Raw genomic sequence first — 26,739 nt, forward strand, 5'->3', positions numbered from 1 at the left:
GGGGTGGGAGTGTTTTTGTTCTAGCCAGCCCATTTGTTCATTCCTTACTTGGGGATAATGCTGTACATTTAATTTAAACTAACAGCTGCATACACACACCCTAGCATAGAAAGAGTTTGAAAAGGAATATATTGTTGCACAACATCCCAATCTCTGAGCAGTGTAAGATTCCAGGGCTTCAAATCGCTTACCTACGGTTTGGTTTCCTTGGAATGAGGGGCAGGGAATATTGTGGTGTCTGTTTGCCATATGGTTTATTTACACATATACACAGACTGAGTCTACGATGAAAGGGCTCATAGCATTAACACCCCAGAAGGACTTGCATCTCCCATAGCCACAACCCTTGACATGACTATCACTCTCAGGCATCTACTTGCTTGTAGTCCAGTCCACTCTCTCCACTCTGGCCTTTGACCTTCTCACTACCAGCCACTACCAGCCAATTTGCTCTCGTGCTCAGAGCAGGTTCCTTTCTTATACTAAAGACCCATACCTAGGGCCATTACCAAGAAGCTAGCCTGGCTATTCCAACAACTGAATCCTCCATGAGATTTTAACCCTTGCTGGATCCAGGAATTAGAAGGGACTCGGGCATCCAGCCTAATTTTGCATGCGTGCACACACCAAAAAACCCCACACAGTTCTAGGCAAAATCTCCAAGCGCTCCAAAGCATTGACTTCTCTTTTGTCACCAATTCTGCAAGACAGGCTGTGTCATGATCCTGTGATCACACCTTTATGGTGCCAGGGGCAGGCTTTCAATTCTTAGTGAAACCTCAGAGATCAAAGGAAGAGGTGAGCAGGACTTCAGTGCCTCCAGCTTCTCAGGATTAGCAGGAGGACAATAAGACTAACTCTGTACCCAGCTACCTGGGAATAAATCCCATGGAAGCCAGTGGAATAAATCCCATGGAAGCCAGTGGGACTTAACTTCAGAGGAGACATATAGAAGATTGCACTGTAAAAGATGAAAAATAAGCATACATATGCACATTTCTTTAATTTATAAAGGGAAACCATTCTAATTTCCTTAGCTCAGCCTTTTTAAAAACAACAACAACCCAGCTGAGAATTTGTCTTTGACTTCATCCAGCTATTCATATCTTTGGAAGAACAGTGAGCTTCTGCAGGTATGCCTTAAGAGCAGCCCTAGTAGTAGATCATATACACAAAGGCTACTAGTGCTCTGTTATTGTAGTTGTCCATGATTAAATACTCTTCTAGGGGATGGTGAATTTATTATGCTAGCCTAGTGGCTTTTAGACTTGGGTTTCTAAGCAGTTTGGTTAGTTTGCTAGTTGGACGAATCCAAAATGTTATGAGCAATAAATATCTGATGTTAATCACGCTCAAAGTAGACCCACTGACTTGGGTAACTTAACTCCATTGATTGAAACTCCCTAAGTATTGACATCAGTAGGCGCCTTTGCTGTATTCATTTCAGTGCCTTCTTTAAAACATTTTTGTTTTCCAGGAATGGAAATGTTGACATGTTTTAATCGATTTTTAGTTCACTGCTTATTTTAATTGGGGTTTTTTAAGTTTTTAATTGTTCTTAACTTCTTTATTGATAATTTTAATATTTCTTGTAAGCCACTTAAAGGTTTTGTTACAATCCAACAGTACATAATTTTTGTTAAATAAATAAGTAACGCAGTTTACTGGTTGTTGTTTTTTAGGCTTTCGAGGGGATGGCAATGGAAACAGCAAACTAGGAAATGAGCTTCATGGTATGTCATTTTCGCTCACCCTTTGAGTTTCCATGTGAGAAATTCAGTCCAGATCCGTGTATTCTAATACCCATTAAAGGCAGCCATACCATGTTGAGAGAGGCTAGGGGGGGGGGTCTCTTGGAGGTTTAATCATTAGCTCCGTATATTTTGCTGCCTGAAATATAAGGTCCAAATGCTGTCACCACTCACAGAGGCTGCTCAGATATTGTAAACAACTGGCAATCTGCTGCCATTTAAAATCTGTCCTCACTCAGCCTAATAGTAGAGCCGGTCCTGATCCCCATAGCAACATGGCGGCATTTGCAGAGCTAGCGATTTCTGTGCTGAAGGCAGTCTGGGGGAGAGAGCTTCCAAAGTCCCGAATTACAGAAATGGCCAAGTACAGATATTAGCAACCTGAATTAAGAAACCCAAATATTAGGCCATGTGCATAACTCTTTTCCAAACTTGGTTCTCCAGCTGTTTTTGGACTACGACTCCCATCCTTTTGGACTACGACTCCCATCCCATCCTCCCTAGCTAGCAAGACCAGTAGTCAGGGATGATGGGAACTGAAGTTAAAAAGCAGCTGGAGACCAAATTGGGGAAACATTGTGAGATAATTCCATTTTGCTAATCTCAAATCACAGTACAAGAGGCAGAGTCATTCTGCTCCTCGTTCTATAAAAGCTGCCCCAGAGCAGGAGTCCTAGCAAAGGAACTACCAAGAATCTGGGCATGAAATTTTCAGATCAGAGGGAAATAGGCTCTTTAGCTTTACAACTGGATCTAACAAGACTTTACAGCGGCTTCCACCAACTCATAGGTATTCACTGAAGATCTCCAGTTGTATTGCCAGAAATCTTCATGCACCAAGCATGGAGGTGTCAACAAATCAATTTCAGGCAGTGTAGCAAGATTACTGTACTTATGAAGTCTGACACCGTGAAGCAGCCGGTGCTCCTACAGTATTTCTGAATGCTATGATGCAATTGCAGATTGAGCCATATTAAAACAAACACATGGGCCGTCATCACACACATTGCAGCGATATCTCATCATCTTTCATGGGTCTGAGCCATGCCAGCCATAAGATACGTGGTACCCAGAATGGCAAACACATTGCTGAAATGCTCCAGCTTCTCTCTGGGGACTGCCAATATACTGATCTTTGAAAGAAAAGGGATGCAACTCAGTGTGTCCATTGATGTAGACTGGTCTATCTTCCATGCTTGGAGGGGGGAAGGGGACTAGTATTTTAAATCAAAATTATATAAAAACATGGACCTGTTAAAATATGAGTGTGTGTGTGTTCTGTGGGGATTGAATCCATTATCCTTGCTGCCAAGTTGCATTGATCAAAAGTTGGAGCAGAGTCTACATATATACAGTTGCACAAATCATAGGATTATAGAGTTGGGTGGTACATCAAGGGTCATCTAGTCCAACCCCTTGCAATGCGGGAATCTCAACTAAAGCATCCATGACAGATGGCAAAGGCTACCTTTCACAGTTATCTTACTTGTACCATGTACATGTGTTGGCTCGACGCAGACCATGGGTTGGACATAAGGAGGTGATGTTCAATTTCAGTTGGAGAACAAGAAGCAACTGGTGTTTGGGAGGGGAAATGGAATGACCTGTCCTGGAGGAGGGTATGGTTGGCTGGCTGGGACTTTTAACAGGAACACCCTGCTAATAATGATACTCTTCAATCTTTTGCCACTAGTCCAACTTGCATTTTCTCTGCATTTGCATGGACTTATCACTTTGCCCCTGTTTCATAGGTTGTTTTCTTGTCAATAAAGCTTTCCTTCCATCACCAGGCCATGCAGCTCAGATGCAGCAAGTCATTACTTCCTGCTCTGCCCAAGGTATGTGATAAACCAATGAACTGTCTGATAGTGCCCTTTGCTACAAGTTACTGGGAGTAAGCTTTTACCTTAGAATATCATAAAATAGTAGAGCATTTAGAGATGTTTGAACAGAGCAAAAAATGGCATACTATTTTGGAAAATCACCATGACCAGATGTTACAAAATTACAGAGGTTGAAAGAAGAAAAAAAAACTCAATAAAATTAATCTCTGAAAGCAGGATTAAGATGAGGGAAGGCCTACTTAAAAAAAAAAAATCCTGCATGCCTGATCAATCTAAATATGCCTGAGGGAGGCAAAATGTAGTTGCTAAAGGAGTATGTAATGCAATCTCAAAAGCATTTTAAACTACTTTTTTCCTGATGATTTCTCATTATAACAATAAATACTTAAAGATCCAAAATTATAGAACTTCTATTCATTTTTTAAAAAGTTTGCATTATAAAATGAAGAAAAAACAGACATATTTCAATAATCTAGCATTCTGTCTTCATAAGTAGTCTGTCAGATGCCCCTAGGATAGGGCTGCCATATGTCTGGATTTTCCTGGACATTACCAGGATTTCAAAAGTGGAATTGATGTCAGAAGGGCAGTGTTTTGTCCTGGATCTTAGGCAAGTCAAAAAATCATGTTTTGGGGTGTTTTTCTAAAACAAAACAAAAAACAACTCAACTTTCAGGGTGTCCTGGTTTTTGCTTTGTGACAACCCTACCCTTGGTGGAAGAACATTATACAGATAGTTTTCTAATCCTCCAAAAGAGAATGGCCATCATGAAGTGATATAGCACATTCTTTGCATGCAATGTTCACAGGTTCAATTCCTGCAATCCCCAGTAGGTCCCTCAGAAAACTCCTACAGCTATGCCCACCAAAGCAGCCATTTTATGAATGGGCTGCTTTCCATGGCAGCCATTTTGTGAGTGTCCACTGCTTTTTCTCAAAATTCCCTTGCACTAGATAGACCAGTGATTTGACTTGTCGTTAGGCAGCTTCCTATGATCTTCTTAGAGGCTACCCCCATCCCACGACTTTTTGCTGCAAATCTGCTCCTCAAAAAAAAAATATTGCAAGCCCAATTGTAAGCCATACCTTGTGGAGAAAGAGTAGAAAAGATTCTACTAAACTAAAAGAGAACTGGAAGAAGTAAGAATGAAGGACTGACAGGGCAATTACTTGACTTCATTGTCTGCAAAGAAACTACAGAACATCTGTTAAGTGCCGAGAGGCTCCCAGTCAAATTTCTCTGTTTGATGAGGAAATATCAAACACAAAGGGGTATACAACTGTCAAAATATGTCTTGATTGAAGAAAGTCCCTCATGGTTCCCTTCTAAGAGAGGCTGAGAAATGAGAATTGGCTTGAGGTAGTTATACATCTGAACTTTTGAATAGCTTATACTGAAAGCAAGCATAAAGGAAGCATATTTATGTGGGTAGCCAGCTCATAAACTTTCTAAACAGAGTGTTGCCCCCTCTGCAGAGGAAGCTGTGTGGATTCAAAGCACTGGAGGAAGGACTTTGAATCCACACAGCTTCCTCCAGCTGCCTTGTCTGCACCAGACAGCTCCTGACAGCAAACTCTCTAGTGTACCAATCCTCCCACTTGCAAAGGAACAATTCCTTTCACTTCCTGATTGTTTTGGATTGTGACTTGGATTGTCCTGGTTGTGACTTGGAAAAAATGGCCTTTTCTGCCATTTTGTTTTGTATGGGAATGTAACCAGTGTTGCACAAACGGACACCTGCTTGTTTAAGAGGGCTTTCCGGCTGTCCTTCTCCCCACTGCAACCCCTTTGCCCCTTGAAGGCCTGGAATGTGGCACAGGGAGTGGTAGCGGGAGGAGAGAATTACCCAAAACTACTTTCATTCCCACTATCACTGCAGCTCTTAGCATTTTGGGGTTTCAGTAGGAAGGAGGAATGCAGGATTATCCTAACACTTTCATCCTTGGGCTCTCACTGCCTTGGATGCAAGGCATGATGCTTACATGCTGAATTACGTTTCCCGGTACTGACCAGCTTCAAAAATTCTTGCTTGTTTCAGGAACCCATGTGACAGTAGAAGTACATGCTAGAAATTCTACCCCACAGTTGTTCAAAAAACTCTCCTTTGGGAAAGGTATGCCGCTTTTAAAAATCAATATTTTGTTTTGGAACAATCTTACACTTTTTTTTTTTGTTCCCTTGTTCTCGCAACAATAAAAATAAATTGACTGGTTCCTTGATAAAGGCAAAATATCTCATATTAAATTATATGCAGGAGCTCATGTTGCGCTGTAGTAAAGAAACTGAGCTATGAAAGAGGGAGTCCTCAAATCTTCTGCAGACTCGCTAGGTAGCCTTAGGAAAGACATTTTCTCTTATTCACAATTCTTCCACTGTGATATGTGGGATATTAATAGTGGCCTACCTTCGCAGATGGTCTGATGGTCATGACACCAGACCGCACAAATACAGCAATCACCCTAACCGAGGAACTCAACACATTTGCAGTGGTGTTGGGCTTACAAGTAAACTTTGCCAAGTCCAAGGCTATGTGTTTCAACACCCCACCTCATATACAAAAAGAATTTTCCAACATCACAAAGATAAAAATCTGCCGTATCAAATTCAGATACTTAGAGGTACAAATAACCAGAAACCTCAACAAACTATACCTCCACAACTACAAAGCCCTGTGGCGACAAATTAACAATGACCTGAGGAGATGGAACCATATTATCTTCACTCTGTCAGATAAAATAGCCATGATCAAAATGATCACCCTTCCAAAATTGACCTACCTATTCCATACCCGTCCAATCTGGATTCCACCAACCCAACTCCACTAATGGCAGAAAAGAATACACTCGTTTATTTTCTCATACAAAAAGCTTCAGTCACTTTTGACTTTTATTATTGGAGAATTGTTCCATCTTTGTAGGGCCAATTTCCCAACCTTTCCTCTTACTATATTTAGTAGTAGAGAGGGAGAAAGAGAGCGAGAAGTAAAATCTTCCACATATGAGACTATACTCAAAATGGTTTGGGCATATTAGTGAGCTGATATCCCAGAGATGATGGGAACACAAATAGTTGAGAGTTCAACATATGTCCTCAACCCATGGCAAAGGAAACACTTGCAGCATGCTTTTCACACGATCATATGTTCATGGCTGCCACACCACACTGAGACTAGGAAAATCCCATGTGGGGTTTTAGTGTGATGACCTCTTGAACAAATCAGTGTCAATTAATTAAGTACTTGTTCTGTAGGCCTACTCTCCTTTCTCACTTCTCTTTCGTCTTTCTACTTCAATTCATTTTACATCCGTTCACCTATCTCACATGCTTTTCACAATTTCATAGGTTTTCCGGAGAACAGAAAACGCAGACCCCGTCCACCGGGTTTGAAAGACCAGCATGGTAACTATAGAGTTGTATTATACCATCGCTCCTACTCCTACTGTACAGATTTCACAGAGGAAACAACAATATACAAAACAGGAAGCATCCTTTTAAGGAAAAAAATGCACACACAAAACAAATGGAGTTCAGAGCCAAGTTTGCATTCAGCACCCAAGGCTGCCCATGTGGTGCTCCTTCCCACATGTTCGGCATTGGACAGTTTTTCTGTGCTGCCAGCTCTGTTATCTTCGAAGCGGTTTGGGAACTGACCTGACAGCACTTTCCATCTGTTTAGATGGCAATCCTCATGAGCAGCAGCAGAAGCAGCATTGTTGCCGCCCACATTTAAATCACATGGCTTTCCCCAAAGGACCCTGGGAATTGTAGTTTATCTTACCCAGAGCTACAGCTCCCAGAAACCTTAACAAACCACAGGATTATTTGGGGGAAGTAATGTGCTTTAAAAGAATTGTGTATGCAGCATATGGAACAAGGGGTGAGTCCTCTCTGATGACTCAAAGCAAGGATGCTGGTGCCGATGAGTTCCAGGAGGCTAAACTTACTAAGCTTTTGAAAATGCCATCAATGCATTGGCAATTTGGCTGAGAAGGAAATCCTGCTCTCAGATTACACCTCCGCATTTCTTAGTTACAAATACAGCTGATTATTAGGGAGTGAACGTATAAAGCACAGCAGCCATGGTGGAGATCAGCATCTGGCACCCTAGGCCACTGCCCCAGTGTTCCAGCAGGGTCCACCAGCACTTACACCTGCGTTGGACCCTCCACCTTGAGCATCTGGGCCTGTGAGCCTCCATTTTAATGTCCCACAGCACCCTGAAGTGAACACTCCGTTGCACGCCACCCCAGTCCCCAAGTGGTGTGAGTCCAGGTGCTTACCCAAGGTTTGTGTTTCCTTTGGAATGAGGCATGGCAGAGACTGTGGTGTCTTTATGATATGTGGTTTATTTGCCCATATATAAGCAACCTGAGCCTATGATGGAGAGGCTTCACAGCATTAACACCCCAAGAGGGCCTTGCTTCGCCGTTAGCCACAGCCTTTAATTCCTGCAGAAACCAAACATCTTTCTCTGCTTTGCCTCTAGTGTAAGGTTACTAGATTTTTTTCAATGAATCCGGGGACACTTTTCAACTTCAATTGATTTTGTATGGGGACTGATTTGTAAATCCTGGGACTATCCCCGGGAAATGGGGACGTCTAGTTACCTTACTCTAGTGTTTAGCTCACATCACCCAACTCTCGGCTTTCAACTCTGCCTTTGGCCTTCTAACTACCCACCCATTTGCTATCTCACACAAAGCCCTTTCCTTTGTTCTGTTTAATGGCCCATCACCAGGAATCTAGCCAGCTATTCCAAGAATTAGAAGGGGTTCAGGCATTCAGCCTACTCTCCGCCCCCAAAACCCACATAACAGCTACATGAAGTGCTCTAGAGCATTATGGTGAAATAAAATGGCACTCTCTGGAGTGTTGTTTCTGTCACCACCGCCACCACTGCCAAGTACAGCTGAGGGAGCCCACCAGTGTAAGAGGGGCCCACAAGATGGTACTCTGCCCAGAAACCCCTCCAGCCTGGAGCCAGTCCTTGTGGAGATGCAACCTCACTTTGTTGATGGCAAGGTGTGTGCATCACCATAACCTGACCGCGCACAGCCCTTTTCGGAAGTTTGATGGGCAAGTGTTTTAGCTGAGCATGCTGCTTTTAAGATAGGTCTCCAATTAAACATTCAAAATTGGTATAGTCAGTGCCTGCCAATGTTATTTGTGCTTAAATATTGCCTTGCTCCAGTTTGCACAGCATATTGGAGGCCTAGTACACAATTCTGGCTGCTAATGGTAACAGTGTGTGACTGTAAGAGTTATTGTGAATTCTGCAGCTGTAGGGAGCCTTTTCAGTTATAGCCTGACAAAGACTAAAACTGATCACCAATTTGAAGAAACTACCCGCTCCCAAATGGCAAAAAAGTAATTTTCTGAGCTGTATAGAGCAGGAACCTTTTAAGTGCGTAAATCTGCTTTAGCTCTCTTTAGGTCAGTGTAATAGCCCTCTTCAGCGAAAGGCCAGATAAACAAACAAGCCTGTTAAAGAGACAGATGCCTTGTGCTTGAGTGCTGGTTTGAGACAGACAGATGGCTGTTCGGTACATTAGGTGACAGCGCACACCCTCTTGCCTGTAGTTGCTCCATCACTAATCACAGTCTGGAAATGAGGTTGAACCAAGTCTGAGGAATAGTGAGACACACAGACTTCTGACACTAGGCTTTTTTCAGCTGTGCCTGCCCATTCCCCAAAGGTCAGACACAGCAGAAAAGGTGTGTTGGGGAGGGAGACAGAGCAAGGGAGTTGTGTGCTACTTGGCTTTAAAATCATGAGAGGCGTGACGCAGTTAGACTACTTCTGGACATTGTTCCTGGGCCCATGAAGCTGCCAATTTGCAGTAGAGACTATTTAGCACCCAAGTGCATCAGCTGATGTATAGCTAATTCACACAACACAGCATAGATGGCTTGTGTTGGCTGTGCATCTATGAAGAGTCAACATAATGGCAATATCCAAATCTGATCTTCTGCAAATCTGTCAGAATATTTGGGCCCAACCAGATGCCTCTGGGAAGCTCAGAAGCAGGGAATTGAGGCAATCAGCCTCTCCTACTGTGGCCTGTCATTCAGTGGCATTCTGCATATTTACCAAGAGGCAGTGGTGGCTGATGGGGCAGAAAGCAGGGAGGACAAGAACCAGAGCCCATTACAGGTGGAGCCAGAACCAACAAGAGGCAGAGGCAGCTATTTCTAGTTTTGTCTCCATCCTCCACCTTGCTGAATCCCAGGAGAGCAACACCGAGACGAAGGAAGAGGAAACTGACAGGCAGTACCACCCCCTGGACTGGCTGTAAATAAGGCAGTTAGGTGGGGCTGGCTGAGGGCAGACTGGGGTTGGTGCAGCAGTGCCCAATTTTGCCTAATGGAGCAGCTGCCCCTTGAGCCATGATGCCCAACAGCCATTGGCAGACCTATCCTGTAGTGGCCATCATGAACACAATCCTATGCATGCCTACTCAGATATAATATCTATTCAAATTGATTTAGTCCCAGGACATAGTGCATAGGATTTCAGGCATAGGCTGTTTACATGAAGCGATAGCCTGTGTAGGTAGGGATGCACATGGTTGCATAGAGAAAATGTTTTTACAAAGCTGATCAGATCTGATTCCATCTTTCATTAATAATCTGTGTTCTGCATGTGTTGCAGCTGATGCAAATCTCCTCCATTGCTTTTGGTCCCTGCTTAGTCAGGAAACCTTTTGCCTCCCCTTTGTGCCTTAATGTTTATAAATTGGGAAGAGGTGCACAAAGCCAATGCAATACAGGCAACTCCCCATTTACACAGGGGCTATGTTCTGAGGCACTGTGCGTTTACGTGAAACTGTATATATTGTATATATTGGGAACACCATTGAAAAAAACTGCAAACACCCTCCAAACCTCCAACTCTCCAAAGGTCTCAATGGTTGGCGCAAGGTTGGTGTGATCAAACCCAGCCCTCCTGCCCAGCATGATATCAGTTGATTGACAAGTGGACGTGGTTTGGAAGACATGGCCTCACTGGCCAAAGTGGACCTCCTGCTAGAGCACAACTGGGACATAGGCTGGAGTTTCCTCATTCCTAGTTCATGTATAAACTTACCTGCTCAGTGCTCCATGCATCTGATGAAACAGGCTTTGGTCAAAGAAAGCTTATGCCACTATATATTTATTAGCCTTTTCAGTTGCTAGTGGACTTTTATTTATTTTTACATAATAAATGGAGGGAAACTTAAACTATTGTAAACCTTCCATGTGAAAACGACTTTAGTATAGATCTGGTTTATGCTTGCTAGAGCGTTTGTCCAGCTGAAATGTTTCTTCCTTTCCAGAATAATTATTACCGATGACATGTGTTTTTTCTCCTAGCTTACCCATGGGACAAGTCATGCTTGAAATCCATACCTTTTGACCTAAAGGATTTTGAGAAATTGGATGCATATGCAACAAAGGTAAAAACATAAATGGAGGTCATGACATCATGAATTCAAACTCTGCTTCCCATCATTTCTAAAACTCCAGCACCAAATATATACTGCATATATTCTAGTAATTACACAATGGAATGCTTGTGGAATTTGGTTGTCTGAATGATCAGATATATCAGTTGAATTATTATTTTTTACAACACTGTGTGGAAAAAGCTACATGGCTGCTGGTAAATATGCTGAGAAGCCAATTGTGTGGTGAATTAAAAACCAGTCAGCAGAGTGTTAATTTAAATATTTTAAATAACAATAATAACCACTTTGGGGGAAAAAGATTACAGGAACTGGCCTTTAACATAAATTCATGATCCTTGGAATTGGGTTATTGACTGAGTTATCTATGCAGAATACTCTGCAATCATTATCACATTTTTGAGAAGTTATAATACAATTTGTTGAAGTCTGATGATTGCAGAGCCTGTTGCTCATATCAACTCCTTCAGACAACCTCTTCCACTTGAATAGCAGGCAAAACACAAACAGTCCTTTGAATTTCATTGGTGTATTCCTGAGGTGTCTTTCAGATTCTGCATCAAGAATACCCTTCCGCAATCATCTGAATGGAACTCTTCCCTTCTTACCCCAAGCTGCCTTAGACCAAGTATTGCCAGCCCTGACAGGAAGCAGTTCTCCATTTGAAAGAGACATTTCAAATTACTTGCTGCCTCACCCTTCTCCAACCTAGTGCTTTCCAGAAGTTGTGGACACCATCAGCCCCAAGAGAGTGTGGCCAATGATGAGGGGTGATGCGAATTGCAGTCCAACAACATCTGGAGGACCCTAGTCTGAGGAAGGCTGGTCCTTTGAACAGGAGATGTGAGGCATTGGGCCTGCAAAGCAAGTGCTCTACTACTGAATAATGATCCCTTTCCCTAGTAATTCCTCAGATGATATTTCCCTGAGGAAGCAGTTCCAAATGTTTTGCTTTAGGCAAAATCTGAGGACAACCTTAAAAGCTGCTGAGAAACTCCACAAGTCTTATCAAAATGTTGTTTGGCTTCCCTCAGATGTTTCACTTCAGGAGGAGCTCCAAAATTTGCTTCCAATTTCACTTTGGACAAAAATTTCACTGGCAACTCCATAAACAACTTGCTAAATATTTCTCACAAAGACAGCATCAGCCCAGGATGAGGTGTCCGCTGAGTATGTGGCTTCCAGATCTTTTAGAACAGATAGAACACACTTTCATTGGCTGGCAAAGGAAATTGTACAGTAACAGAATCTCATATTGGCCTGAGGGTTGAGCAGGTCTGGCTGACAACCATCATACCATGTGAAAGGAAACAGTTTAAATAGAATCTAGTTATAGAATAGTGTCTAAACGTATCTGAAGGGCATACGCAGGATAGGAGAGAGTAACCCTACCCAATAATATATTTGAAGCTTGTAAAAGACTTGCTTCTTAAAACACATCAAGCTGCCAAGAACAGCATGATGAAGCTGAGGAAAACCCTGTTCTGAGTGCCTTATGCCAGCCTGCTGACTAATAGACAGGGCTTCTAAACAAACAAACAAACAGAAAATGGCTCCGTCCTGAGCCAAACTGTAACCCAGATGTAGGGAACCTTTGGCCACCCAGACATTGCTGAACTACAACTCTGCTTGTTGAACATGCCATATGACCAGAGATGGCGCGACCTGCAGTTCTGCAACCTCCAAAGGGCCACAGGTTCCCCACACCTGTAAGCTAATGTACTTTCTGTGAAACATAGCAGAGATTTTGTTGATGAAGTCAATGGCTCTGCCAAGTAGTGGACCCTAAGAGAGATCCTCTAATTTTTGTAGGAAGGCAGAAAAGGTAACCAACCTTCACAGTTGGTTTGAAATCACCGGTTATCCACTTTCTTCCTATAATAAAGGTGACCGCCAAGAGTACTGTGGAGGAGCTGGTGAAAACCTTGCTTCGCGTAGCACGTACCGACCTGGAAAAGGTTAGGGCCATTTGGACATGGATATGCCATCATATAGGTAAGCAGAGGGTCCCATCATTTCCTGGAACCTATGGATAATGCTGAACAGTTGCATGCCTTTTACTGTGGTTCTAGAACCCAGGTTACATATTGTGTTGACAACAGAGGGAGGGAGAAGGTCAAGAAAATGCATCAGGCCTGGAAAATCAGAATTTTAAGAAACTTTGAAATGTTTTTACCACCACTGTAAAAAGTGCTGTGTCAATAATCTTCTCACTCATATACCTTTCAGAGAACTGTTCATTCCCAGAAAATACAGATGTAAAATATTGTCTTCCCTTGGGCCATTCTTTCCCAGTTCAAGTTTGGCGCAGCTGTGAAAATAGTGTTGTGACACCACAGAAGGCTCTTAGTACTATTTATGAAACAAATGACAGTTGATTCATACTAGATTGGGTTTGTATTGGTGCCTACAGCTTTTCTGCTGCAGGGAGGGAAAAGTAGCAATTTGGAATGGGAACTGGCCAAAGGAGAAAGGGTTGAACAGTTCTTCTCCCTTAGGATGTAATTCTACGGTCTCTGGGCAGAGAGGGAGGTCCTTCCTTGAAAACCCCCTCTCAGGCAGTGCAGGAAGAATTGTCACTGGGGCTTTCCAGCTGAGGTCCAGTGAGAGAAAGCACTGGAAAGGGGTGCACCAGTGGTGGGTCACTGTGGGATTTGAAGCTGCTAGATCCAAAACCCTCCCATTCTCCAACCAACACCCCAGCAACACAGGGAGGGAAAGTACATCAACCCACGGACTGGTGTACTGAAAAAGAAAAGAACCGCCCTCTCTTCCCTTTCTGTCCTACTGGTGAGAGCCTAGCAGGAATTTAGATCTGGTGGTGCATCTATCCCTGGGGCAAAGCAGACTTCAGGCTGATCAGACCTCCTTTGATTCCCACCCCTGTTAGAATCTCAGTATCTACCAACCAGAGCCAGACACAAAAGACATCCCTATTACAATTAAAGAACAGGGTGACTCTGAGCACACTGAACTTAGTGCTAGGAGTTTGTTTTCAGCAGCAGAAGTTAACTGAATTCACAGTCCTTTTACACACTAAAGCATTTCTCCTGGTTAAGTTTCTTCATTTCAGAAGTCTAATTTGGATAGGAAAAGTTGTTTTGTTCTTGTTCTTTAACAACAGTGTGTCAGTATCCATTGCACATTACCAAGGGTTTCCACTGACAGGCTTCCTTAGGTGAATCCCACCCTACGTAAACATCTGTTGTACCTGTTGTATGTGAATATTTCCTGGTTACTTAGCGCAGGGCTGAATGACCCTTGTTTCACTTTGTCTATTTGTTTACTTTACACCTGTGGTTAAACTTTCAACCTTTGCTCCCCAGAATATGATATTGTGGGCTTCTTTAACAAAGACCAGCAGTCTTTCAAGCCCAAGGATGTTCTCCAGAGCGGAAAGAGCATTTGCGAGGGATACGCTGGGCTCTTTGAACAAATGTGCAGGTACATGAAGATCAGAAATGTTCCCTTGCTCTGTTACCTATGCACCAGTTCTATCTCTCTTTACACCAACTAGCATTTGAAGCACTGTTTTGAAGCTGTATTGTTGAACAGCAGCAAGTCCTAGAAAGGTCAATTTTGCTTTCCGCCCGTCCCCCCTCCATAATTTACTTTGTACCATCTGCTGAGGCTCGCATTGCATTAACATAATGGCAGATGAGTACATGGGGATAATTTAGTTAGAAGAGGCTCTCTGATTTTTCTGGAGCATCTGAAGGTTAAAAGAACATTAGGACTGAAGAATATAGACTACCCCATGCAGTTCCTCACATGCAAGAAATGGTGAATGGTGTGTCCCATACTGAACTTGGCCACATCCTCTGCAAAGTGCCCCATACATCTAGCGCAGGAGCACCCCGGTGCAAAAACCTTTTCCGTCCAGGGGCCACATTCCTTTCTGGGGGACTTCCCAGGGGCCACAAGTCAGTGGTGAGTGAGAGGGCAGACTCTGGGCAGGATTCTTCTAAGTTGTGTGTGTGGCACTCATGCAACAGGACATTTCCTCCCCCTAAAGGGGACAGCAAGGCTGGTGAGGGGCATGGCCTGAGAAGATTCCCAAGGGCCAGTTAGAGAGGATTGGAGGGCCACGTTTGGCCTTCAGCCTGAAGTTTCCCACCCTGAGTTAGAGGGATGGGATTTGGCTGTGCAAGCACTGTGATTAATTTCCACCTGACTGCTCACAAAAGAATGGCTACAAGACATACAAGTTGATTCCTTCACAAGAACTTTCCTGCTAGTTTCGTTTTATGAATTAAGGCTGGTGAGAATGCTTTTTTTTAAAAAAAAAAAAAAGGATGTTGTTAGAACTTCCTTGAAGACTTGGATTCCCATGCCACCCACTTTGTTACATCCAGACCTTAATCGAATCGAGAATAAATCAAGGTTTTCTTCCAATACATCTCTACCCATTGAGAAAAAACAGGTGCTTATGGAAGGAATTATGTCTATTTTTAATTGCAGCTTTGAGAGGTCTTCCAAGCCAAGCCCCTGGTGTCCACAAAAAGTTAACATCAACATGATGAAATGTTGTGTTATCAGATATCATTTAACAATAGTAATTATCAACTCATCCAAATGTTCCCTTGTCAGGATCTAGCCCTGCTGGAAGCTAATTGTGGGATATTGAAGCACTCACCGAAATGTTCATCCCATTGTAAGAAGGATGCTTATGGAAAACAGCATTTACATGCCTACTTGAATGCAGACACTGTGTATCTTCACTGCATGTCTTCCAATGTGCTGTGGATTCCAATCTTTATCCATTCTGCAACAGCTAATCGTGGGCAACTACACATGGGTCAGGCTAGGTTAGCCACATCATGTTTTGATGAACACAAAGTCTGCCAGAGCAGCGTGACAAGCATTGTGGCTGCTTTGGCAATGGAGATGTATCCCATCTCTCTCCATTCTGCCTCACTGAATGGGCTGGGGCCAGTGGAAGACTTTTCTTAGCCCTCAGTGATGTTACATTGACTACTTGCTGCAGACATCATTGCATTCATTATGGCTGAGATCACACAATGAAATCCTAAAATGGGACCATAAGTAGCCCATTGAGGGGTGCAGAACGGGTGCAGAAATACCACAAAAATCCATTAAGGTAGGAAGTCTCTATAGGGTATTTTGCACCATTCGCAAACCTGAATATTGCCTAGTGTGCCTCAATAAAGCATGTAGCCCCTTCCTGTTAGACTGAGGCGGTACTATGTTCTGCCTTCAGTCAAATTATCCAACCTCATTTGTTTTCCTTTCTTAAGACATTGAAATCAACAGAGAATCCTGCCATCCTTTGTTGTTGTTTTTCCATCGCAAACACTGTTGAAGAGGAAACTGAATCCAAATTCCCTTCTCTACCCCAAACCATTGCTCTGTCAAGTGTTGTTTAGTCGTTTAGTCATGTCCGACTCTTCATGACCCCATGGACCAGAGCACACCAGACACTCCTGTCTTCCACTGCCTCCCACAGTTTGGTCAAACTCATGCTGGTAGCTTCAAGAACACTGTCCAACCATCTTGTCCTCTGTCGTCCCCTTCTCCTCGTGCCCTCCATCTCCTCGTGCCCTCCAACATCAGGGTCTTTTCCAGGGAGTCTTCTCTTCTCATGAGGTGGCCAAAGTATTGGAGCCTCAGCTTCACAATCTGTCCTTCCAGTGAGCACTCAGGGCTGATTTCCTTAAGAATGGATACGTTTGATCTTCTTGCAGTCCATGGGACTCTCAAGAGTCTCCTCCAGCACCATAATTCAAAAGCATCGATTATTCGGCGATCAGCCTTCTTTATGGTCTAGCTCTCACTTCCATACATCACTACTGGGAAAACCATAGCTTTAACTATATGGACCTTTGTTGGCAAGGTGATGTCTCTGCTTTTTAAGATGCTGTCTAGGTTTGTCATTGCTCTGTCAAGTGTACCTCCAGCCAAAAACCTAATGCTTGGGGTGAGAGAGAAAGGAGCAGCTTTGCTATGTTTGTGCCTGCTGAGCAGGCAAAAGCTGACACATTTGTCTTTCATTTCTATTCTAGAGCAGAAACCTTTAGGGTACTTCCAAGCAATGGCTGTGATATTTCAAGATTAGCTAGCTTGTTGTTGCAGCAAGACTAGCACAACATAATAATGGTGCACAACTGCTGTTGTAATGATCAGGGTGATAATCTTCATGTAGCAACAAGGTGCACTCTCAACCTTTCATTACCGTCTCGCTATGTATGTAGGCAATTTTCTTCAAGCTATACATTTAAGTGACACTGGATGGAGGGCATAACATTTCTAACTGAATAGGCTTAGGGGCAAGAGCATTCAATGTCGGGCCATGGAATTCGCCTCTCATGCCGAGATTTTGGCACCCTGTTAGGCGTTCAGGTCTCACATACAGTGTAACCTCCATGTTTGATCAGGAGTTGAAGATTCTGGTGGCAGCAGGGTCTCGCCTCCAACAGCTGCTTTGCTTGGCAAGCCTGCCGCAACTCTGGCTGCATTTGTGAGATGAACGACTTTTATGGAGGATAATAAATGCTGGGGAAAGCCTACCTTGCAGTCCTAATCATTACCACAAAAATGGCTTTGGAAACAAATGAGGTTGACAAGACACCATCCATCTCCATTGTTGATGTAAATAATATAATTAACCAAGAATGCTTTTTAAAGCAATGCTGGATTGCCAGCTTGGCATATCAAGGAAGAGCCCGTCCAAAACTCCAAAGCCTTGCTGACTTGGGCAGCTGTCTGGGCTGGCAGCCCCACAGCTCGAAACAGCAAAGTTAATTGACTAAGGGCAGAACTAACTGGGTGAACAAAACACCATGCTGGCAGAGGGAAGTAGCAACATGCAGAAACGCTTCTATTTCAGCAGTTTAAATCAGGAATCATTGTTGCCTCTAGTGCTGGCCCAGCTATAGACATGATGAGGAAGAACCCGACCGTCAACCAAGTAACCATTTTCTCCTTTCATTGATTATATAGACTTGCCTTCTCTCCAGCCGTACCCTTTATCACTGGCAATTATCTCATTTCTCCACACGCCTGGCTGAAACAACTCTTTCTCCCTTCATGCACTTTCCCTAAAGCCTTTCAAATTTTTGTTCTCAGCCACTTTTCTTCACATTGAAGTGACCAGCTCTGTCTACTGCAGTAGTACTGAAGGGAAGGTCATGCCATTCACGTAACACCATTGTAATTTGCACTGTTTTCCGGGCTATCTTCTATTCCCCTTTGAAACACAGGCTAACATCTTATTTGCTTTTAATCATCTCCATGCACTGAGCAGATGCTTTCGCTGAACTGTCTGCAAGGATTGTATCACTGTCTGCAATCAATTCCAATTGTTTCATTCAATCCAATGTTGCCACAAATTTAATTTCATCTACCATCACTCTGTTCAAGCTACTGGCTTTGTTAAGCGTCAAGGGAGCTCTTCACAGCCCTCTCTAGCCACTCACTCCTAATTGATGAGTTGTTAACAGTAAAAGGAAGGAACCTGGTTAGGCCATCTCTATAGGATTGTCCAGAATTATTACGTGACTGGCTTGCTTGCTGCCTTTTTAAAACCAGAATATGCAATGCAACTTACAAAACTACCGACATAATACAAAGCAAGAGAAAGATGAAACACCAGCTAAAACCACAACACATTTCAGCAAAAACAAACACAGCAATGTAAAACAGCAGCGGGACACATGATAAAAGCAGACTTCAACAAAAGTTCACATATGAGATCATCGTCACTGCCTGCAGGCAGTGAGAGAACTATTATGTGCTTTGCTCAGGAGAAAGGTCCAAACCCTGAGTGCCACAGTTGAAAAGGCCCTTTCCTGGATACTGATGTGCCATTTCATACAGCAGTTATGAAACCCAAAAGAGGGCTTCTGCAATAGAATGACGGTCCCATGCTGGCTGAGATGGATGGATGTGATTTTGGAAATATTCTGGGTCCAACCTTGATAGGTCAAAGCAGTGCTTAAACTGAGCTGGGAAGCAAGCTGGTAACCAGTGATGCTGGAGAATGGACAATTCCTATCAGAAAATTCACTGCCACATTCTGGATCAGTTGAAGCTTTAAGGCTGTATTCAAGAACAACCCCATGCACAGCCCTATAGTCATCTAACCTGGATGTAACAAGTATAAACTAAGTCATTGTACTATGAGACTTGTGTGAATTCCTCAGAACTGGTCAAGACAGGACTCCAGTCAGGGCTGCAGCTTTGCTGGTGGAGCAGCCAGCTGGATTTTATGGGGCTGAACCTTTACAAGCAGAGCCAGCCTAGACTACATCCTCCTATGCCTGGTTTGGGGATGAAGAGGAGGAAAGAGATGCCAGAATGACCAAGGGACTGGAGCAACTCACCTATCGGGAAAGGTTACAATGTTTGGAGCTTTTCAGGTTGGGGAAAAGGTGAGTGGGGACATGACAGAGTTGCACATTGTGAAGAAAATGGATAGTTTTTCTCTATCTCATATAATACTAGAACTTGGGGCCATCCAAAGAAGCTGAATGTTGAAAGATTCAGGACAGACAAAATAAAGGACTTCTTCACATAATGCAGTTAAACTATGAAATTTGCTCCCACAAGAGAATGATGGTCAACTTGGCTGGTGTTAAAAGAGAACTGGACACATTCACAAAGGGCAAGCCTATCAGCAGCTAACTAACCATGAAGGCTATAATCTACCTCTGCTGTCAGAAGCATTACATTGCTGGATGCCAATTGCAATTCAGGTCCTGTTTGTGGGCTTCCCACTGGTATCTGGTTGGCCACTTTGAGAACAGGATGCTAGGCTAGATGAGCCTTTAGCCTGATCAAGGAGGGCTCATTTTATGTTCTTAACAGGCTAATTTTGCCTTTAAGAATGCAACATTATCCTGATTGACCTGCTGAGACTGGGAGCATTTACCCAAAATAATAATAATAATAAATTTTATTTGTTCCCCAGTCGCAGCAGGGCTCCAGCATAGAAGACAACAGTGAGACCTCTTTTTTTCTTCTCGCCTGCATCTTTAATCACATCTTGGGCTACTCTTGGGCTTCCTTCTTTATCTTAAATAAACTGAGGCTGCTTGTTTTCAGGAGTCTTTACTTACTCAAGCATTGTTATTTTTTAATAATAAATAAATAAAAATTTCACAGCACTTGGATTGACTGCCAAACAGTTAAAAGACTGCCTCCTCCCATAGTAACACTTGCTCGAAGCAAGAGATGTCAGGAAGAACAAAAGACAGCCTTTGACTTAACACCCATAAATATTAGTAATGCATGAAAAGAGTATTATTTCAGGTGTGATTCACTCTAATCTGCAGTGAGCACAAAAGATCATAACACTTCAACATTTATATGAATGATAAAGACAGCCCTTAGAAGCAAGACCCTGTTCTTTAAGTCCTTTCTATTCTTTCTCTCTCTCCCTCTCTCCCCAGTATTGCAGGAGTGCAATGCATGAATTTATCTGGTTATTCTAAAGGCCATGGCTACAGGGCTGGGGAGACTTTCACAGGAGAGTATGACCATGCCTGGAATGCAGTTTACCTTGATGGAAGATGGCATTTGGTGGACAGCACCTGGGGAAGTGGCTCCATTGATGACTGCTTCAGCAAATTTACCTTCAGGTATGATTGTCCTTTCCTCCTCCCTATAGCTCTGAGGCACAGGGGTGGGGATAGGCAAAACAGGTAGCTTTCCTTGGTCACATTCAAGGGCTCTGCAACATATACTGTTTGATTTGCTTGCTTCATTTATAACTACTTATTGAAATCCGTGTCATATTTCAGATTTCAGATTTGAAAGAACAAAAGCATCATCGGGGTGCAGGGCTTATCATTTAACCATAATGACCATTTACTTCACTATTCCAAGCTACATGTCTCAAAGGCTAAAGCATGAAGGAGACAAAGCCTCATTTAAAAAATAAATAAGGGTGTATATATTTTCTCCCCTCCCACCAACTGGCCCCTTAATGTTCTCCTCAGGCTTCCACCTATGAGAAATGTCAAGCTCTTAAACAGGGTTGTTACAAACTAAGCATTAAAAAGTTATAGAAATCTAACTAAACAAGTCCCCATTCTTCGAATGTTAATATTTCCACTAACTATTAAAACCAAAACATTCCTGAAAGGTGTGAGAACCATTAAAAGGAAATTAAAGCTTGGAAACAAATGGTAGAAATCCACTTGGTCCAGATAGCCAGTGTTACTGGTAGTCTGGACAATGACCCACGTGAAGGATTTGATATTTCTCCATGTGATGACCTAGTATTGGGACAACCCATGTTATAATCAGAAGGCCACAGTAATTAGAAATGAAATACAGATCACCAAGGCTAGAGACACCGTGGGGCAAGCAACAGGCCAAACCGAGTTTACTAGCCAGTCTGAAAATCCCCATATTAGCATATTATAGATCTTCTTTGGCACAACACAATTGAAGATGAGCATTGACTTTGAAAATGCATTTTCAGTAGCTCCTGCTAAAAATTAATTCTGAGAGAATGCTGCTTCCATTTGGCATTGTCCCTTAAACATAGAGGGACTACACTGGGTGTAAAGAGTTATTTCTTAACTAAAGTTGTTAAATTCCATGTTTTTGAAAATTTCACTCTCTAACGGCGAGATTGTTTTTTCTTATTGCTCTCTTTCAAAATGCCTGATTTGCCCACATGCTTGGGGAGCAGAATTCGAGCATACTTAGAACTCCCATCTAGCCTTCCTTTATTTAAATTAAGTTTTTATCCCTTAAACCTGCAAACCTAGGCTTGAAAGTGCATGCATAGAACATACAGTGGTACCTATAGTTACGAACTTAATTCGTTCTAGAGGTCCGTTCTTAACCTGAAACTGTTCTTAACTAGAGGCGTGCTTTCACTAATGGGGCCTCTTGCTGCCGCTGCACCGCTGGCATACGATTTCCATTCTCATCCTGGGGCAAAGTTCTCAACTCGAGGTAATTCTTCCAGGTTAGCGGAGTTTGTAACCTGAAGCGTTTGTAATCTGATGCATTTGTAACTCAAGGTACCACTATATAGGGAAATCCAAGAAGCTGGGGAGGATGGAGATTTCAGTGCTTTGCATAATCCTGTCTATGAAGCAGAATGACTGAATTATGCAATTTAGGGACGCGGGTGGTGCTGTGGGTAAAACCTCAGTGCCTAGGACTTGCCGATCGTATGGTCGGCAGTTCGAATCCCCGTGGCGGGGTGAGCTCCCGTCGCTCGGTCCCAGCTCCTGCCCACCTAGCAGTTCGAAAGCACCCCTAAGTGCAAGTAGATAAATAGGTACCGCTTTATAGTGGGAAGGTAATGGCGTTTCCATGCGCTGCGCTGGTGCTGGCTCGCCAGAGCAGCTTCATCACGCTGGCCACATGACCCGGAAGTGTCTCCGGACAGCACTGGCCCCCGGCCTCTTAAGTGAGATGGGCGCACAACCCTAGAGTCGGACACGACTGGCCCGTACGGGCAGGGGTACCTTTACCTTTACCTAACTATCCAGGACCATACTATGGTTTAAAATCCTGGTTAATATGCTAACATTAGTTCCTCACTAACATAACTAGCAACTCAACCTTAAACAGACCAGGACTGATATGAGGAAATCAGTGCATAAACTATGCATTATTAAGCCAGGAGCATTATAACCAAACTGGGCCATTGATAAATTACACTATAACTGGCAGCCTCATTTGACTGCACCCTCTGTTCTACTGTATTCTCAGCCAAATCCGTCCAGCCCCAAATCTACACATCCCATCTCTTCATTTTGCCTCCTAGAGCTCAGCTGTGTTTCCTACCATCATTCTGGTCCTAATTTATGTACAGTTGAAAGGAAACCCCCATTGATAAACCTATCTAGAACTGCAGCCGTAGTTAAGATTCAGTTTAAGGCAGAAAGCTAAGAGCACCCGGTGCCAGTGATGTATTGACCTCTCCTTTCTTGTTCCAGATACAACGAATTTTATTTCCTCACCCACCCCGCCCTATTTATTAATAATCATTTCCCAGACAACAGCAATTGGCAGCTCCTCAAACCAGCTGTGACATTGAAACAGTTTGAGAGCAACATGTTATATAAGAGTGACTTTTACATGATGGGATTGCTGGCAGCCCACCCAGAAACACCAATTATTCAAACAGGTACAGTGATACATGTCATTGCCCCATGCCGATCTTATTATAAGGAACAGTTCCAGCTTTTGGTAGGGGGCTAAAAAAAAAGGATAAAAGTAGCAAAGGTTAGGATTTAGGCTGCTGGATTACTTTTAAAAGATTAGCTCTGTGGGACTAAAGCATGGGGTTCAAAGTTCGGCAGCCTTTTTTGATCATAATCACCATTACCCTTGGGGTACCAATCGGTGTAAAATACGAAGTGCTATTTATTACCCATCAGATTGCTTGTGCCCCAAGAATATTTATATTCCAGCCTGAAGTGAAGGGCAAAGTTTCAGAAAATTCTGGGCTGAGGCTCAGAGCCTTATGTGGGTGCAAGTTAGTACACTTGAGTTTCAGAAGCTCCCCATGGTGTCATTCAGAACCTAACCATGGAACGAATAATTTCATTTTGAAATCCTGTCTTTTGAACTCTCTCAGACTTCTCTGAAACTGACAAGTTTCTAAGGGGTTGTAGTCAAAAGTGCAGGCAGCTTGAGCTGTAACTGAAAGACATTGGTGCTTTCATCTTTTCCAAGAATGATGAGCAATTCTACTGCATTTGTAATAAAACAGAAGCAAACAAGTACCCGAAAATGAAGGCTTCCCGCCCTTAACCCTCTTGTTATTTATTCTGAATTTGGACTTGACAGACGCTTGTCAAATTCTAACCAGCCAACCATAATATTCTCCCTTTCACTGCCAAAATGATTGACAGTACAGCAGGCAATTCCATTCTCCAGGTCATTTTCTCCAGCTTTTTTTTTTTTTTATTGATTTGTATTTTTGAGTAAATAGTAAGAAACATCCTAACCAGCCTCCTTTATTTGCATGTCACAGTAAATGGGAAAGTAGTAGTAGCTGTGGAGACTCGTTTGCCAATGCTGTTCATGTTTGAACTGAAAGGGGCAAAGGAATATAGCTTGATGACTCTGAAGAGGAATGGAATGAACCTGGAGCTCTACCCACAGAAGACGGGGACCCATAAGCTACAGATCTACGCCAAACCATCCAAGGGCTCCGATGAAGTCTACAACTGTGTGATAGAATATACATTAGAGTGTAGCTCTGTAGACAGGAATGTCTGCTTTCCAAAGGAACTTCATCAACCTGTTGGGCCCAGCTGGTTCTCAGAGAGGCAAGGATTCCTCAAGCCCTCGCAAAAAGGCCCAATCATTCATACCAGTGACGGGCGCTACGATCTCAGCTTCATCCTCAGTAAGGACTTGAGTGTTTTAGCTTCCCTGCATTCGGGCAACGTAAGCCTCAGCGAGGATACAACAAGACGGCACATCTTGCAAGCTTGCCAAGGAAACCAGGTAGACTTTAAGATCCACCTTCCTCATGCAGGGAACTTTGCTTTTAAAATCTTTGCGAAAAAGAAGTCTGATCCTGGAAATTATAACTATGTCTTCAACTACCTCATCTGTTGCCCAAACATCAAGGTGAAATGGCCAGTGTTCCCCCAGACTTATAGCAAGTGGGTGGAGGGTTATGAGCTAGTGGAGCCGCTAGCCGGGTTGCTCCCTGCTGACCGCAACGTTAAGTTTAAACTCAAGCTTCATAGCATTGCCAAGGCATTTGTTCAATGTGAAAAAATCTGCCCCTTGTCTTTAAGCAAGGATGGCTACTGGGAGGGATCTTGCAGCACATCAGGCTGCACAGAGGTCTATGTGATGGTGCTGGAAAATGCCAATCACAAGTTCTACTCTCACATCTTGAAATATGAAGTAGAGCCACAGTAGGAGGCCAATCCTACTCTTATCATCTGTCCACATGTGCAGAGAGATCTGATATATCACAGTTCATACCGCTCTCGAGTAATTCCTTAAGGCTCCCTTAACATTGGGGAATAGTGCTCACCCCTCTCTGAAGCACCAACAAAACAATACAACTTGATCAAAACTTCCTGAATGGTATTACGCAATGAGTGGCATTTGTAGGAAATGTATAGTTTCTTTACCAGTGTAACGTCATACTTCCCATATACATAATTTCAACTATAGATTATTCTTGTGCTACGGGCATAGTACATTTTGCACATTTCCCCACCTAGTCCACCTCCATTTTAGGATGCAACTGCTGATTTCTGAATGGCTTACATTCAACAAATATGTTATGGACAACAAAGGGGCATTCTCTAACTCATTGTGGGCCAGGAAGAGAGAAGGACCACACACTTTTGAGCATCAATGTGAGAGTGGCTGCAGAATCTCATCAAAACACATATTGGTGCAAGATTATAATCCAAATGGAAGCTTTCTTGTGTGCACTTCATTGTCTTACAAATATAAATGATACTGCGAAAACAGGTTTTTACACCAGATCTTAAAAGCAATTAAATACTAGTTTTTATCTCATTGGGCTGTGGTGCTTTTTAAATGACATGGTAAGGAACATGTATGTGAACAAAAGGGTAATTTAATTCTTAACTAATTTGCTACCTTATCAATAAAAAAAGATTGTGCTGCTGATTCTAGGAAATAGCAATTCACCAAGTGTGAAACACAGTGGGATAACCAAAGACAATCTTGATGACCTGTATCGAATGAAAGACGAATAGAAAGGTATCATTGATAAAAGTTAGTTTCTATATAAACACATGAACCCTTTTGGTCAAACATGGATAGTTTAGTATAACAGCAAAGATCTGTGGTTTAAGTCAGAAAATGAATTTATTTTAACACAAGTTATAATCTGTCTAATCTTCTATATGATCAATAGACTGCAATTTGCTTTTTAAAAAATCCTTGTATCTAATCAAAATTCAGGGAGCTGACTGGATAGCCCTGGAGGTTTTTCAGTGCTGTGACATTAATTTTTTATTACAAATTTCATATATTCATTGAACCATATGGATTCCTTGCCTAGACCAAAAAATATCAGCAATTCGTTTTTTCCATGTGCCTTTAAAAGTTTTGTTTTACCAGTTTTTAGAGGAATATATATACTTGAAGCAAGCCCCTGTGTCAAATGAGTAATTCTTCCTGCTGTGACTTGGTTCGCACCAATAGACAACAGTTTAAGGATCAATATAGATGGTCAAGTGGCATGTGTCCCAATTGCATCTTCCCCACAGCACCTTGAATGAAGGTGCTAATATTACCCAATCCATTATTCAGCTTTGGGGAAGCAGAAGGGAAGATAGCTATGCTCCTGTTCAAACAACTTCCGACCCACCACACTTTAAATTGTAGTACCCACTAGAAGAAGCCAGGGAAAGACTGTGGATGCAATAGTCAATGACACTCTGAAAAGTGATGAAGCACAAGGTGGTGCAAGCATGACAGACCACATATATAATTAAAAGAACATTGCAAGATGAGCTTTGTAGGGTCTCTAAAGGAGGGGAGCACTCATTTAGCAAAAAAATAATAATCATAAAGTAAAAGGGAAAGTTAAAAACATTAGAGGAACATTTTGGCATTCTCATGACTCATAACTTTCCAATAGGCTCCTGTGTCATTTTTGTAATATTGTACAATCACATTACATGCAGCCATTGTGTTAGCTATATTATTTTAGAGGATCCAAAGAATTAAAGTTCCTTTAGAGATGAGTTGGAGCGTGA

The 26,739-nt window shown here is 42.7% G+C and overlaps 1 protein-coding gene and 1 long non-coding RNA gene across 3 annotated transcripts in view; one reads left to right on the forward strand and one right to left on the reverse strand.

Annotated features, from left to right (window-relative positions):
• The window catches only part of KY (kyphoscoliosis peptidase), a 29,108-nt gene extending 3,628 nt beyond the window's left edge, over window positions 1–25,480 (forward strand). Inside the window, exons 2-11 of one of the 2 annotated variants that reach the window (XM_081864500.1) lie at window positions 1,683–1,733; window positions 3,542–3,589; window positions 5,635–5,708; window positions 6,947–6,995; window positions 10,950–11,032; window positions 12,928–13,036; window positions 14,368–14,485; window positions 20,452–20,640; window positions 22,966–23,156; window positions 24,009–25,480. In XM_081864500.1, the coding sequence (XP_081720626.1) occupies window positions 1,683–1,733; window positions 3,542–3,589; window positions 5,635–5,708; window positions 6,947–6,995; window positions 10,950–11,032; window positions 12,928–13,036; window positions 14,368–14,485; window positions 20,452–20,640; window positions 22,966–23,156; window positions 24,009–24,913 (1,817 nt within the window). In that variant the 3' untranslated portion in view covers window positions 24,914–25,480. Of the gene's footprint in view, window positions 1–1,682; window positions 1,734–3,541; window positions 3,590–5,634; window positions 5,710–6,938; window positions 6,996–10,949; window positions 11,033–12,927; window positions 13,037–14,367; window positions 14,486–20,451; window positions 20,641–22,965; window positions 23,157–24,008 lie in introns of both variants that reach the window. The other variant, XM_081864499.1, reaches the window with a different exon arrangement.
• The window catches only part of LOC309343270, a 139,776-nt gene that overhangs the window by 24,793 nt on the left and 88,244 nt on the right, over window positions 1–26,739 (reverse strand). The window lies entirely within an intron of this gene.

This window comes from Podarcis erhardii, assembly GCF_964252035.2.
Source record: "Podarcis erhardii genome assembly, chromosome: 5".
NCBI classification, from domain to species: Eukaryota; Metazoa; Chordata; class Lepidosauria; order Squamata; family Lacertidae; genus Podarcis; species Podarcis erhardii.